General features: G+C 40.5%; 1 protein-coding gene across 1 annotated transcript in view; it reads right to left on the bottom strand.

Moving 5' to 3' along the window:
* The window catches only part of ABCA13 (ATP binding cassette subfamily A member 13), a 215,383-nt gene that overhangs the window by 180,257 nt on the left and 19,965 nt on the right, over window positions 1-15,161 (bottom strand). Inside the window, exons 6-10 of the mRNA XM_075084330.1 lie at window positions 12,655-12,818; window positions 8,851-8,966; window positions 7,643-7,776; window positions 5,693-5,857; window positions 3,989-4,188 (exon numbers count right to left, since the gene is read on the bottom strand). Coding sequence (XP_074940431.1) covers window positions 3,989-4,188; window positions 5,693-5,857; window positions 7,643-7,776; window positions 8,851-8,966; window positions 12,655-12,818 — 779 coding nt within the window. The remainder of the gene's footprint in view (window positions 1-3,988; window positions 4,189-5,692; window positions 5,858-7,642; window positions 7,777-8,850; window positions 8,967-12,654; window positions 12,819-15,161) is intronic.

Raw genomic sequence — 15,161 nt, 5'->3', positions numbered from 1 at the left:
AAATTAATCAGCTGTAAAGCCATTAAAGGCAAGAAGCATACATATGTCATACAATATAACCCAAGGGAAGTGGGCTTCGCTGTTATCACTGATGCCATAACGTGACCTGCACAACCTTTACTCCTAGGAATGATGCACAATACTAAAATACACAAAACTTGTGTCAGAGTCTGTGCTAATTTCCAACAGTGATCTTCAAACAAGAGGTTTTTATTTATAATCTGAAGACATCTGAGCTAGAAAACAAGGACAAAACTGCACAACTTCAGTGCCATCTTGGACAAAATTTGTACTTTTAATATGTTATTTATTTTTTACTGTAAAGTCATATGCAAATATCAAGTAATTTAAGACTAATAATGTCCCTAAAAGGACCAAAGTGTGTTTCACATACCTAATTACAACTGATTAATACTAGTGTTCTTCCTATATATACTCACATGGTCATATTGCAGGTCTCTACTAAAGGGTTTCACAGAAAGATATCACTCCTGGGTATCATGGTGCTGAGCATCACACAATCTGAGTCCTAGCACGCCACATAATACTATAAATATATTCCAAATCTGAATGTCACAATTGCTGAACAGACATATTTACAAGAACCTCATGGGAGCTAGTTCATCTTATTCAGTCAAACTGCTGAAAGCAAATCCAGTTCCCCAAATTCTTGTAAAATACACCTCCATTTGCCCTGAATTCTTCAATACTATCCCCTCTCTTCTGGGAATGGCATCTTCCTCTTCCTTCACCATCAACCTAGCTCTCTGTTCAAAAGCATAGCCCCCAGGGAAAGAAGCACCCTGCCTCTGTGCTTCACAGCCCTCAATCAAATCCTTACTCAAAGAGATCAGAAAATCCTTATGTCCAACTCAGCATTTTGCTTCACTTGCAACGACCAGCCAAAAAAGTCAAGCTGCATCTAAATCTAAAACCAAGACTTCTTGTTCACACATACATGACTGATGGCATCAGAAACTTCTCACGCACCTATGATTTTTATTAAGCAGGCTCTTTTGCTTGGGTTAGATCTTTAAACAGCCAGAGCAGCATACAACACATACACAATGGCTAAGGAAATTGTTTATTCCTGCTATGAGAAGTGAAAACAGGTATTATGTTGTGTTCTATCATCACTAAGAGAAACAAAATTTCAGGAATTCTAAAGCTGCTATAAATATCTAAGTGTGACATGTATTACAGAGCCCAAATCCCTTTCTAGAGGTAGAATGTTATCCATTTCACAGGTTATTCTGTGGAAGTCATTAAGAACCACCATGCAGCTTTACCTTCAGTGAAGTTTAAATACTGTGCTATTACGTTCCTTATAGCTCCATCTACCAGAAGCAATCTCTTCATAACGGACCACTGAGGTGCATCCTGAAGTAGAGACTGCATACTCTCTAGATGCAGGATTCTGCAAAAGAGACATTGTGTACTACAAACAAAAAGGTGAAGTTGCTGAAAAATATGGGATTTTTTTGTTGTGCAATCACGATATAATTTACTTTGTACTTTCTTACAACAGCAGCAGTACAGCAGTTTCTTTTTATAAAAAAAAAAGAACCAAATTCCAAATTTACTACTAAATTATTGAACAATTTAACTGCAGTCTCTCTCTAAAAGTAGATAATGGATTTTACAAAAACATTGACAAACTAAGGAAACAACAGCAAAAGCAAAACAAAACAACCTCTCTGACTCTCAGCATTCACTGATTCCCAGGTGAGGAGTACAACTTGTTTGCATGGACAAGTCTACTTCTTTTCAGACTAATTTACCTGAAAGCCAGAGACATTTCACGAGGCTCTGCCAACTCTGTAAGTCCCTGTATCTATAACTTAAGTCCTGTGTAGAACCTACCAGATCATTCCAGATCATTGACAAGTCTTTTTTTTAAATAGATAGGGAAACAGTGTTCTAAAACCACTTTATTTTGCATAAATCACCCAGAACAACTCTTTTGATTTTAAAACATGCTGTGAATTAGAATACCTGAAAGTAAAGCACAGTCAATTTTTACAAGCTCGTAGTTGCACTAGTCCTGAAATGTGAATTGAGGACATTTCCAAAGATGCAACAAAACAGATTTCTACTACGTTAGTGACCAGTTGCTGAAAGAATAACTCTACTGTACAAGAAGATTTGGACTGCTTCAACAAAACTAATCATTCTGAATAAGTCAGAACTTACAGCTGTATATACTAAACAGGGAATTTCAAATTTCAAAAATATTAAAAGAATTCTTAGCCTCAGAATACCCTAGATAAGATCAGAAACTACACATATGTCAACACATAACATTACATCATAATTCTCTCCTCCATAGTAGGCTTCTGTTCCAAGATCTCCTGCACAACCATGAGTATTACTGCTACAAAAAAAATCCAAAACATTTCAGGTGTGCTGGACTTGCTGTATATGAGTAGATTGATCCTATAGCATACACCTATGAGAGCATTACTGAGTCACCGAAACTATTTGTGGAATTAGACTTTGTTTGCAGAAGATATAAAATTATGAAGGGAGAGCAGTAAATGTTGTCTATCTCAACTTCAGTAAGGCTTTTGACACTGTCTCCCATAGCATCCCCCCAGGCAGGCAAAGGAATTGTGGGTTGGATGAGTGGACATGAAGTGGACAGAGAACTGGCTGAACAACAGAACTCAGAGGGTCATGATCACTGGAGCAGAGTCTGGATGGAGGCCTGTCACTAGTGGTGTTCCCCAGGGGTCAGTGCTGGGTCCAGTCCTGATCAACATATTCATCAGTGACCTGGATGATGGGACAGAGTGTAACCTCAGCAAGTTTGCTGATGATACCAAGTGGGGAGAGGCGGCTGATACACCAGAAGGCTGTGCTGCCATCCAGCGAGACCTGGACAGGCTGGAGAGCTGGGCCAAGGGGAACCTCATGAAATTGAACAAGAGCAAGTATAAGGTCCTGCAGCTGGGGAGGAACAACCCCATGCACCGGTACAGGTTGGGGGCTGAACTACTGGGAAGTGGCTCTGTTGAGAAGGACCTGGGAGTGCTGGTGCACAACAAGCTGACCATGAGCCAGCGCTGTGCCCCTGTGGCCAAGAAGGCCAACAGTATCGTGGGCTGCATTAAAAGGAGTGTGGCCAGCAGGTCGAGGGAGGTTATCGTCCCCTTCTATTCTGCCCTAGTGAGACCACATTTGGAGCACTGGGCCCAGTTCTGGGCCCCCCAGTTTAAGAAGGACAGGGAACTGCTTGAGCAAGTCCAGCGTAGAGCTACCAAGATGATCAGGGGGCTGGAGCATCTCCCTTTTGAGGAAAGGCTGAGAGACCTGGGTTTGTTCAGCCTGGAGAAGAGAAGACTGAGGGGGGATCTCATCAATGCTTATAAATACCTGAAGGGTCAGTGTCAAGAGGATGGGGCCAGACTCTTTTCAGTGGTGCTCAACGACAGGACAATGGGCAATGGGCACAAGTTGGAACACAGGAAGTTCCACCTCAATTTGAGAAAAAATTTCTTTCCTGTGAGGGTGCCAGAGCAGCGGCACAGGCTGCCCAGGGAGGTTGTGGAGTCTCCTTCCCTGGAGACATTCAAAACCCACCTGGATACGTTCCTGTGTCCCCTGCTCTCAGTGTGCCTGCTCAAGAGCAGGTGGGTTGGAGAAGATGATCTCCAGATGTCCCTTCCAACCCCCACTGTTCTGTGGTTCTGTGAATTCAGGTCCTAGTTCAACATGCTTAATTATACACAGCTGCTGACTCCTGAGTCCTGATCATCATAGGTCCTTCTGCTGTAGCTATACTCTGAATCACAGATTTATTTTCTTTTTCACAATGTGTATGCATCAGCACAGTTATTTGACTGTATCTGGTATGTTTTTGAATTGTAGAATAAAAAATAAAAACACAAAACAAAAATTTAAAAAAATCAATTACATGTAATGTGAAGATAAGTATTCAAGTTGATCTGAATATACAAGAAGTTGCAGAAAGATAAGTATAACTTACAGATCATGAGATGCAGTATATCTTTCTGAAATGTAGGCATCTGATTTCTCATCCCATTGCTGGATCAGGGTATTTATCTCTGAAAAAAGTTTTCTGGCTTTCCTGCCATCTAGAAACTGAGACATTAAATCAGCTATGATTCTTTCAGGTTCCAAAAGAAGTTTCTGAGAGAGGTTGCTGCTGAACCATTGCTCAAATACCTAGCAGATTGAACACAAAAAGAACACACCTTGTTAGAGAATCAAAGGTTTCTTATTTAGACAAGACACAGAATTTGCATGTCTTAAAACAAAAACCACAATTAACAATGATAATAAAATGTCTCTCTTACACTGTGCCTAGTCTCTGAAATGACTGACCTTACAAAGGTTGATTTTCAATACAGTTTGTACCTGCAAAGTTGGCAACATGCTACATTACACAGAGAACTAAAAACCTATGCTGTGCTGTCCTGCCTAAAGCCCCAGGAATGGTAGCAAGATGGCCTGAGACTGAAATGAATCAGAAGCAGACCTCCACAGTCAAATACTCAAGGCTTGCATTCCCTTACAGGACTTCTGCCTGTGCTACCAGCATGACAGATGGCAGCAGCCTCAACATTGTTGGGGTTCCATTACACAAAGAGATGGAGGAGGAGTCTGCATGGTCCCATCATGTAGCCTAGAATAAGGCATGCCAAGGCTTGGCCAAACCTACTGACTGCTGTCCTTTCCTCCAGCATTACGTTTTTTAATGCCAAGTGGTTGTAAGAGATGTCCTGTTCACCAAGGGAACTCCCAGTGGCCAACAGCTTACAGTACTTCAAGTTGCCTTCATACGGATGTCAGCTCTTGCTAAGAGTTTTAAAATCATGGCTGAAATTTCCTGGATTTTCTTATGGCTACAATAGGAATTAGTGCATTAGTTTTGGCAATCACATTAAATTATTACTTCAAGTCTTCATATGTCAGTGAAACCTTTATCAAGAGAGAAAGCAGAAGCTACATTTTTGAGGAAATACATTACAAGGTCTACATGCTTTTTTTAGATGGTATTGCAAACAACTCCAGAGCACCTTGATACACAGCTGATATTTTTTTAACAGGAAAAAAAACATATTGCAGCGGAAAAACAAACACCACTGTTAAGGCAGCTAGGTAAGTGTTGTCCTCAGGAGACATCTGAATGGTTTATCATTTTCTCCATGCAACTACACATATGACATCATAAAGACTGTGTGCGAGGCTGTTCTGCCAGAGCAGAATTTTAAGATATTTTATTGGAGATTTACTGTCATCCCCTTCAACATGCTTCAGCCACTATTGACAGAGATAGCAGAAGGGAATTAAAAATAAATTAATTATGTACTATATCAGTGATGTTTGTAGTCTGCTTTCAGTTTTGCCCAAAATTCAGGCTCCAGTGGGACAGTAAGTGAGTCTTCCTTCTGCAGACCTCTGCAGTGCAGTATATTTCACTATATTCCCTATTAGATTTCAAATCTGTATTTGAGTTAATGAGAAAATCTGAATAAGCAGACACATGGTGATACACTATACTTCCACTGTAATGATTCTTTATAAGGATAACTTTGTCTTATTAGCAAGATGAAAAAAGTTCATGACAATAGCATTTGGTAGCTAACTCAGACCTTTTAACTGAGTTACTGTTGATAGCCTACATGCAAAAAGAAGCAATTTAATCTATTCATTTATTAAAGTGTACCTGTGCATAGAGTCTGAACTTGCTGACAGCATGAACAAGATACAGTTTGGCCTCATGCTGTGCGGAAATACAGCCCTCTTCATTATTCTCTTTGTTTGCTTCATCTTCTGGCACACTGGACAGAGCAGAGCACACAAACTGCTCCAGTGTCTCTCCTGTGGGAATCTGGCAGAGACATAAGAAATTGATGAGCATCTCAAGAGAGCTGCTGAGTGTTACCTCTGCTATCATCTTACTTATATGGTGAAAAAAGAATATCACATACTGTCCTTCAGTGAGTACAAAGCCCATTTAATCCAGCCTCATATCCTGGGGCAGGTACTTCAAAGTACTCCACATGCAGAGTGCTGTATAAAATACCAGCGGCCCCATTAGAGTTTTCATACACCAGGCAGAATAATGATACCTATATACGTAATGAATTTTCATCGTGTAGCTACACCAGTGTTGCTACTTCTACAGTCATTTGCAGGCTGATGCTGAACTAACTTGACAATGATACAGTACATCTACACTAGAATTTTGCACTAGAATAACCACATCGAAGCAACTTCACAAGTACAAAAAATACTGATGTAAAAAGCATTCAGCACAATGGTACACCTCAGCTGATGATTACATGCAGCAGACTAGTTTTAAATTGAAGTTGGCAGGTTTCAGCAATGTGGCCAAGTGGCCTGAATTTTTTCCTCATAGCCTGACTTCTAAATTCTGTGTCAAAAGATTCATTATTCCTAATCATATAAATTTTATTAAAGCTTATAAAAATAATTTAACATATTTCAATTCTGCCTATTAATGTCCTTCTGAGGTATTTTACATCCTAACTCCTTTCAACTGTGACTAGAAAATTTATTAAATGTTTTGCAGATGTTTTGACACCAAATAAGCTGGGGCTTTACATACAGAACTGAAGTGCTCAAAACAGATTCTGCTCAGGTTTCCATATTTCTCTTCACATTTTTTGAGGGACTTCAGTGCCCTAACACAAGCACACAACATCAAGATATTAGTTTAATCTATAAATAGCTAGCAAGTGAATTGTCTGGGATTACACAGCCAACCATAGCTAACAGGCTGCAGTCAAATTCAGTTCAGCTAATCAAACTGGCCATCCCTGATATTTCATTTAAAGGCCATTCAAAAGTCAAGGTTTTTTTTATAATTTACCCCTTTACGTAAATCAGCTATTTTTATAACGAACTCTTCTGGAGTACAACTCTAGAATATACCTGGCAAAGAGCTAACAGATTTTGGATCAATACCAGCATGTTCTATTCAAAAACTGTGGACTTTAGTAGAAATTCAAAAGATGTTTCAAGTTTCCTGCAGTTCAAACCAGATCATCACAACAGATCACTTCAGTCTAGAAGAAAGGTTAGAAAGCCCTCTATGAGAAAAGAGATCTTCTTCAGTTTGACACATCACCGGTATGTTTGAATAGTCCCACCGAGGCAACCCGTCAGTCAAGTATATTCATATCAAGACTGCACAACCGAGAAGAAAGGACTCTTGATGTGCCTTAATTTACACACAGAACAGACAGGCATTCTTTGTCCAGTGAACCAGATGAAAAATGCTACCTGCCAAATTATCCCAAGCAGTTTCAAATCTAGGATCTAGTTTAAAAGCTTAGTTGAGCAAACCCCAGAATTCTCTACAGGATTGGATAATAAGCTCAGGACTTCGCCATACCCAGTGGTGACTTCAGAGAAGCATAAATTCATTAATGTACACAACTAGACCTATCAACATCGTCGTGTGCAGAAACTGCAGCTGAAGTGAAGTCCATTTTTTTTTGATGGGAATAAAACCAGGATATTTAGCAGTCTCGTAGCTGTTTCACAAATCTAAGATAAGACTGTAGGTTCTGTAAGACATGAAAAATCCCTTCAGAGAATAAATAAAAGCAAAGATGAAAGGAAGAGACACTGAAATTTTCAAGTTTACCTTTGTTAATTGGGCTGTGTAATTTAGCAGCTTCTCAACATGAAGATCATCAAAACCAAACTTGGATTCAAGTTCTGCTCTCACAGCATGTGGATTCCACAAAACTTCCCCAAGAGAAAGACTGTACTGAAAACCTAAAAGAAAAAAAACCTTCTGTTTACATAATTCTGCTTTTTGTTCACGTGTTTTCTTGGTGATTCATACCTGATAAGATCCAAGTACCATGTTTCCAGCTTTATGGCAGAGGGAAGGAATCGTGCACCTGAACACCAGTTTCACTAGGATAAAATCCATGAATGCATTAGTAATATGGTAAGGTCAGTTAATCTGATGGTATTCTGACAGCTGATATGATAATGGTGAGATGGCCCTGCACAGTAATTGCCAGCAGACCCATCAGGGTGCCATTCTGAACTGTGTATCTAATTCTGCACGTAGTCATACAAATGTGTATGTATGGGATGGATATGAATCATTGCTGAGAGGAAAAGCACCATGAGAATACCAGAAGACCCAAGGAATGCAAGCTCACCCCCTGTGCCAGGGCTCCAGCATATCACGTTTGTACAAATTCAGCCTTGGTTTTGACAGTTGAGTGGGATTTAGACCACATAATATTCTTAGCCTGACCTTCTATGCAGAGCAGACAGCTGTACCTAGAATCTAGTTGCATGCCACCAGACAGTTTGCCAATGGAACTTGTTCCTGACCTTTTATTGGGTAGTTGTCCTGGGGCTAACCTACCTCCTCCAGTTAAACTCATCTCCCATACTCAAGCAGCAGATGGGGAAATGTAGCCCTTCAGCTGAGACCAGAATTTATGATAACAGAAGAATGAAGACTAAAGTAAAACAGCCATAATGCTTAACATGCGTATCCAAAACAAGATGCTATCCTACGAAACAGAAGAAATTATCCTTTGCAGTGATTTAGTCTCCCTCCAAAATTCACCATTGAAAGATCATTCTAAACATGATCTATTAGAGCAACATGTTTGTTTACCAAATAGTTGCCAGAGTATTATGAACTTTGGTTATTAGTATTTAAAAAACAGGTAAATAAAGAAATGGGTTAGCACAATAGCAATTTAGTTCAATTCTTAGACCTTTTACATTAGGAATTTAGCAGAAGCTCAGACAGTTACTGCTATCACATATTCCCAGCGTGCTTACAGGTACTTAAAAAGAAATCTGAAGCAAATTCCGTACCTTCTAACCTCCTGTCCTGTAATAATGTAGCAGTTAAATTCAGTGCTGTTTTCACCACTTCATAGAAACTTTTGCCCAATGGCATCATAGCTAAATCCTTGAATGATGCTAAGGTACTGAAAGTGAAAGACAAAACAAAAATCAGGTTTTCTATACAACCAGACACTGAAAGGGCTTGGTGGAAAAAGATTAAGGTCAAGCAATTGAATATTAAAATACTTTATTTATTGTTGAAAAACTAATGTCTTGTCAAATTAGACCTTTCATGAAAAAAAACCCCACAAGTTCAGATTTTACAGCTAGAGTTCCACTCCATTTTCATTACAGAAATATCTCCTTAGGGGACCAATGTCCTCTAAAAAACAGAAAAAAAAAAAGGGAGAGAAAGAGTTAATAGTGAGAGCAAAAATGAGGGCAAAATCACCACAAAAGTTCTCCCAGTTATCCCTGCAATAAGGCAGGACGGACACAGAATACTCACATTTTACTTCCCCCCAATCTGCAGACAAAAAAAAGGACCTTTAAAGCAACAGAACACTTATGCTCACAACAAATTAAACACAGCACATAAGAGAATGCACTGATAAAAGTATATCTAAGGAATCTCTTACAAGTCCCAGTCTTAGTCACTTTAGCTGTGAAACAAACTTCTTTGTTAATGTAGCTGTAATTTACTACTTAAAGTTTACGTCAGATTTACCAGTTATTTCCTATGGAGTATTCCTTTGTTATTATGAAAGTAACAATGCAGTTTTGTTAGAGTGGATCAGTGGTTTCCAACACATGTGAGAGAAGGGGGAAAAAAAAACAAAAAACCAACACTATTTAACTCTGCCGAGTAGGTATGAAAAGTTTCTGTTAAGCACCTCTGAGAGACACAGCAAAGATTGTACAACCCAGGAAGTGGAAGAAGTTGTAAATTTAGGATCCTTTCTGTTGACTAAATTTTGCCTGAGCTAGGACCTCTAGAAATATATGTTAGTAATACAAAGCTAGCCAAGTAGTGACCATTGTTTTTTGTGGTTTGCTTTCCAAATTGCACTAATTATGGCAAATTTGGTCACTGAAGGGCACCAAAGTCTTAAAAAAAAAAACAAAATTGAAAAAACCCCAAATCTAAACATCTGAAGTCTCTTCTTATTAATCACTGTGGATTGACTCCAGCTGGCAGCCAAGCACCTACACAGCTGTTCATTCACTTCCTTCTCCCACAGGACAGGAGGAAAATAAAAGGAAGGCAAGAAGACTGACAGATCAAAATAAAGACATTTTAATATGTGGTGCTTGTTTTGGCTGGGATAGAGTCAATTTTCTTCACAGGAGATAGTATGGGGCTATGTTTTGGATTTGTGCTGAAAACGTTGATAACACAGGGATATTTTAGTTACTGCTGAGCAGTGCTCACACAGAGTTGAGGTACTTCCTGCTCCTCACCACACCCCACCAATGAGTAGACTGGGGGTGCACAAGGAGCTGGGAGGGGACACAGCCGGGACAGCTGACCCCAACTGTCCCAAGGAATATCCCACACCATATGACGTCATGCTCAGGATATAAAGCTGGGGGAAGAAGAAGGAAGGGGGGGATATTGGGAGTGATGGTGTTTGCCTTCCCAAGTAGCCATTTGGGACCCCCAGCTTAAGAAGGATGCAGAACTGCTTGATTAAGTCCAGTGTAGAGCTACCAAGATGACTGGGGGGCTGGAGCATCTCCCTTATGAGGAAAGGCTGAGAGACTGGGGTTTGTTCAGCCTGGAGAAGAGAAAACTGAGGGGGGATCTCACCAATACCTATAAATATCTAAAGGGAGGTTGTCAGCTCTTTTCAACAGTGCCCAATGACAGGGCAATGGGCACAAGTTGGAACACAGGAAATTCCACCTAAACATGAAAAAAAACTTCTTTCCTGTGAGGGTGCCAGAGCAGTGGCACACGCTGCCCAGGGAGGTTGTGGAGTCTCCTTCCCTGGCAACATTCAAAACCCACCTGGATGCATTCCTGTGCCCCCTGCTCTAGGTGTGCCTGCTCAAGCAGGGGGGTTGGAGAAGATGATCTCCAGAGGTCCCTTCCAATCCCTACCATTCTGTGATTATGTGTGATGGAGCCCTGCTTTCCTGGGGATGGCTGAACACCTGCCTGCCCATGGGAAGGAGTGAATGAATTTCTTGTTTTGCTTTGCTTGCATGTGCGGCTTTTGCTTTTCCTGTTAAACTGTCTTTATCTCAACCCATGAGTTTTCTCACTTTTATCCTTCTGATTCTCTCCCCCATCCCACCACAGGGGAGTGAGTGAGCAGATGGGTGGTGCTTAGTTGACATCTGGGATTAAACCTCAACATAGGCAAAGAAAAAGTTGTGCATGCGAGCAGAACAAAACAAGGAATTTACTCACTACTTTCCACCACCAGGCATATGCCCAGCCACTTCCTCAAAAGCAGGGATTCAGCACATTGGAAAAGTCACATTGGAAGACAAATGCCGTAACTGTGAACACCCTCTACTTTTGTCCCCTTCTCGCTCCATCTGTGCTATAGGCTCAGGGTAGAGAAATTGCTGCTGAGATTATATTAACAGATTAATAACCTGACCCAGCACAGCAGCCAGTGGTTACTGCTATCCCTGCTTACCACTGCTGAAGACGACAATAACCATAAACTTACAATCAAGTTCCTGCATTACCTCAGGAACACTCAGACTCTGAGAGTTTGCAGACATTTCAGAAAATGCTTCTGCTTTTGGCATATAAGCACTATGAGCACAGCTAATACAGCTTTCTGTGTTAATAGTTCAGAGAGCAACCTGGAATAAGGTTACAAATGACTCGGGCATAAAGGGGGGGAAAAAATAATCAAGCCCCAACACAGCGGTAATCCACATATTGTAATCAAGAGATTTATTGCCCAGTTTCAAAAAATAATTATGCCATCATATGCTTCATATCTTTTTTATTAGGAAAAAGACAGTTGGATGTTAAAGGGTGACAAAATCAGCACAGTAATTTCCCATTCAAAGTCTTCGGGCCCCTGCCTCTCCATGATGTAAGGCTGGTGAAGTTCATGCACAGGCAGCCAGGTTCAGTGGCCTCCTCTAGACTTATAAATATGTTAATTGACTACAATGACAATTACCTGTAAACCTATTACAACCACCTACCTACTCTGGCAAATACTTTTTTGACTTTTTCCTAACAATTCCCTTATTTTACTGAAAATTCCTGTAGATACTTGTCTTATTCTGTGCTTTTGATACCATCTCTTCCTCTGAATCCAGCTGTCCTTTAACTGAGGCAGAAAACTTTCATATTCAGAATACAGTCTCTGTGGGTTTTTTCTTATTGCTTCATTTTTTGCAAGAGAACAGCCAAAGCTATTTTTATAGCAAAAGGCTTGAGAAACAAAATGGTGTCATTTTCCCCATTATTGAGTGCTACATACAGCTTAAGTTGCTTAGAATCCAAACTATGATTTTCTTATATGTAAATATTATGTCTGTCAAAGAGTCCCAAAGCACAAAGCCATATTAAGTGACGGGCTAACTTCAATCATTGCTAAGAGGAAGCTGCTTCATGGAGACTCCTAGGGAATTTCTGCTGAGCTGGACAGAGATGAAAAATGCAGTTATGAAGGAACCAGAGAGGTGAAGACTCCTACAACACCTTGGTAAAATCAGAATCTGGTAAACAGAAGAAAATTTCAGCCTCTTTACACTGACAAAGATGTTTATTTTATTAGATAGCCCATGAGAAGAACAAGAATTGCAGGTAAAATATTTAAAACAGGGCCCTTTCAAGCATGTAAAAGTACTTACTTTTGAATAACTTTTAGAAACTGTGCTACAGCTGCTAATCCATCTTCTGTATAAAAGCTGTTCAATTCAAGGCGAGGGAGTGAATGCAGAAGGTTCCAAAAATACGGTTGCTTGTACAGGTTTTCTGCTCTAGAAATAATTTCCTCCACTTCATTCAAATCCATCTTTATGTAAAGAAAACACATTTACATGCAACGCTTCCATTAACAGAAAAGAAGCAGCAGGTGCTTGTTACTTCTCCTACCCCTGCCCTCTTGAATTTTAAACCATTTAAAGTATTTTTTTCCAGTGGAAACATACCTCTAGCTTTGATAATTAACAACATCATTTCAGTGGTACTTTGAATTTATGGCAGCTTTGTTTCAGATTTCTTTCTCTGCTTTGATGGAAAAATGGAGCTGGCAGAAAAGTTAAGCAATCTCTTTCTGCTCAGAAGTATAACTCTCTCCCAAAGAGAAGGATCATCTTTGAGATCTCAAACACAGGGAGCTCTTCAACCCTGCAACGAATTTTCAAGTCCAGGGTATAAAGACCAGGGGACTGCCAGGGACATGCCATCCTGCCTCTCAGCTCCTGGGGGGTGTACGGGGTGTCAAATAATAATAATTTATAAGAATGGCTGTTCAAACACAGACTGGGGTAAAACCACTTCTTTTATAGGACTACACTATCAGATGCCTATGCAAAATATAGGGTCTATCATATTTGTTTATTTTGCAGTCTTTGTTTCTCTAAATTAACGTTTCACTAGGACTCTTCTGGAAAATTGTAACATGAGCATGGTTAATACAAAAAGCTTGTTTATATAAGCTCTGTTACTAATAGTGATAGGCTACTTTCAACTAAATATCTTTATGTTGATAAATACACTCTTTCTATATTATATTCCATTCCATTGATACAGGTCCTTTCAATCAAGTTTCATGAGCAATTTAAAAATGTTACTATAAAAACACCATCTACTTTCAAGTTATAAATTGAAAATCTAGGTTTCATGAAGTAGCAGTTACAAAAAATCACATATGTAGAAAATGTATTTCAAAATATTTTTAAAGTCAAACCAGTGATCTGTGGAGGGTACAAAAATTATAGTAATACAGATGCACTACTCTGCCGATTCAGGCCTTCATCTTTTTATTGTGATTGCAAAGGTAAAAACCTAATGCATTAGGGACAGTGCAAAGACCAAACTCCTTTCACATGAACTCCCAAACTGATTCTGGAAGGAATTATGCTACATAATGAAAATCTGTCTTCTTCACCCCCACTTGAGTCTGCTTGCCATATTTACTGGATCACAAATCTGAATTCATCATAATCTCATCTAAGTAAAAGCCCCATCTTTTCAATCTCACTGCAGTCCTTTTTCATGTTTCGGGTTGGGCTTTGGGTTTTTTTGTTTCATTGGTTTTGGTTTGGGTTTTTTTTTTTTAATAATAAGGATAAGAGATCCTTGCAGGACATTTTGTAATATTATTTTATACAGCTATACAAGGTCTGGCAGCTGCACTTTTAAATTGCTCCTAATGAACAACTGGCCAAATAGCTGTGAATTTTAGCTACCTAGTGTGGTGGGTTGACCCTGGATGGATGTCAGGTGCCCACCAAAGCTGCTCTATCATTCCCCTTCTCAGCTGGACAGGGGAGAGAAAATATAACAAAAGGCTCATGGGTCAAAATAAGGACAGGGAAAGTTCATCACCAGTTACTGTCACAGCCTAAGCAGACCTGACTTGGGGAAAGTTAATTTAATTTATTACCAATCAAATCAGAGCCAGGTAACGAAAAAAATAAAAACTAAATCTTAATACAAGCTCCCCCCACCCCTCCCCTCTTCCTGGGTTTAACTTCACTCCTGATTACCTCCTCCCCCTCAGCAGCACAAGGGGATGGGGAATGGGAGTTGGGGTCAGTTCATTACATGTTGTTCCTGCTGCTCCTTTCCCCTCAGCAGGAGGACTCCTCACACTCTTCCCCTGCTCCACCGTGAGATCCCTCCCACAGGACACAGTCCTCCACAATGTGGGTCCTTCCCATGGGCTACAGTACTTCACAAACTGCTCCAGCGTGGGTCCCCCACAGGGTCACAAGTCCTGCCAGCAAACCTGCTCCAGCGTGGGCTCCTCTCTGCACGGTTCTACAGGTCCTGCCAGGAGCCTGCTCCAGCACAGGTTTCCCATGAGGTCACAGCCTCCTTCGGGCATCCACCTGCTCTGGTGTGAGGTCCTCCACAGGCTGCAGGTGGGTATCTCCTGCACCATTAACCTCCATGGGCTGCAGGGGGACAGCCTGCCTCGCCGTACTCTTCACATGGGCTGCAGGGGAATCTCCGCTCTGGTGCCTGGAGCACCTCCTCCCCTTCCTCTTCACTAACCTCGGTGCTTCTCTCATATATTTTCACTCCCCTCTCCTGTCTGCAGTTGCACAGGTTTCTTTTTCCCCCTTCTTAAATCTGTTATCCCAGAGGCGCTACCACCATCGCTGATGGGCTCAGCCTTGGCCAGCAG

The sequence above is a fragment of the Phalacrocorax aristotelis genome, chromosome 2 (assembly GCF_949628215.1).
Source record: "Phalacrocorax aristotelis chromosome 2, bGulAri2.1, whole genome shotgun sequence".
Taxonomy (NCBI): domain Eukaryota; kingdom Metazoa; phylum Chordata; class Aves; order Suliformes; family Phalacrocoracidae; genus Phalacrocorax; species Phalacrocorax aristotelis.
This window is presented reverse-complemented; position numbering and strand designations above follow the sequence as displayed.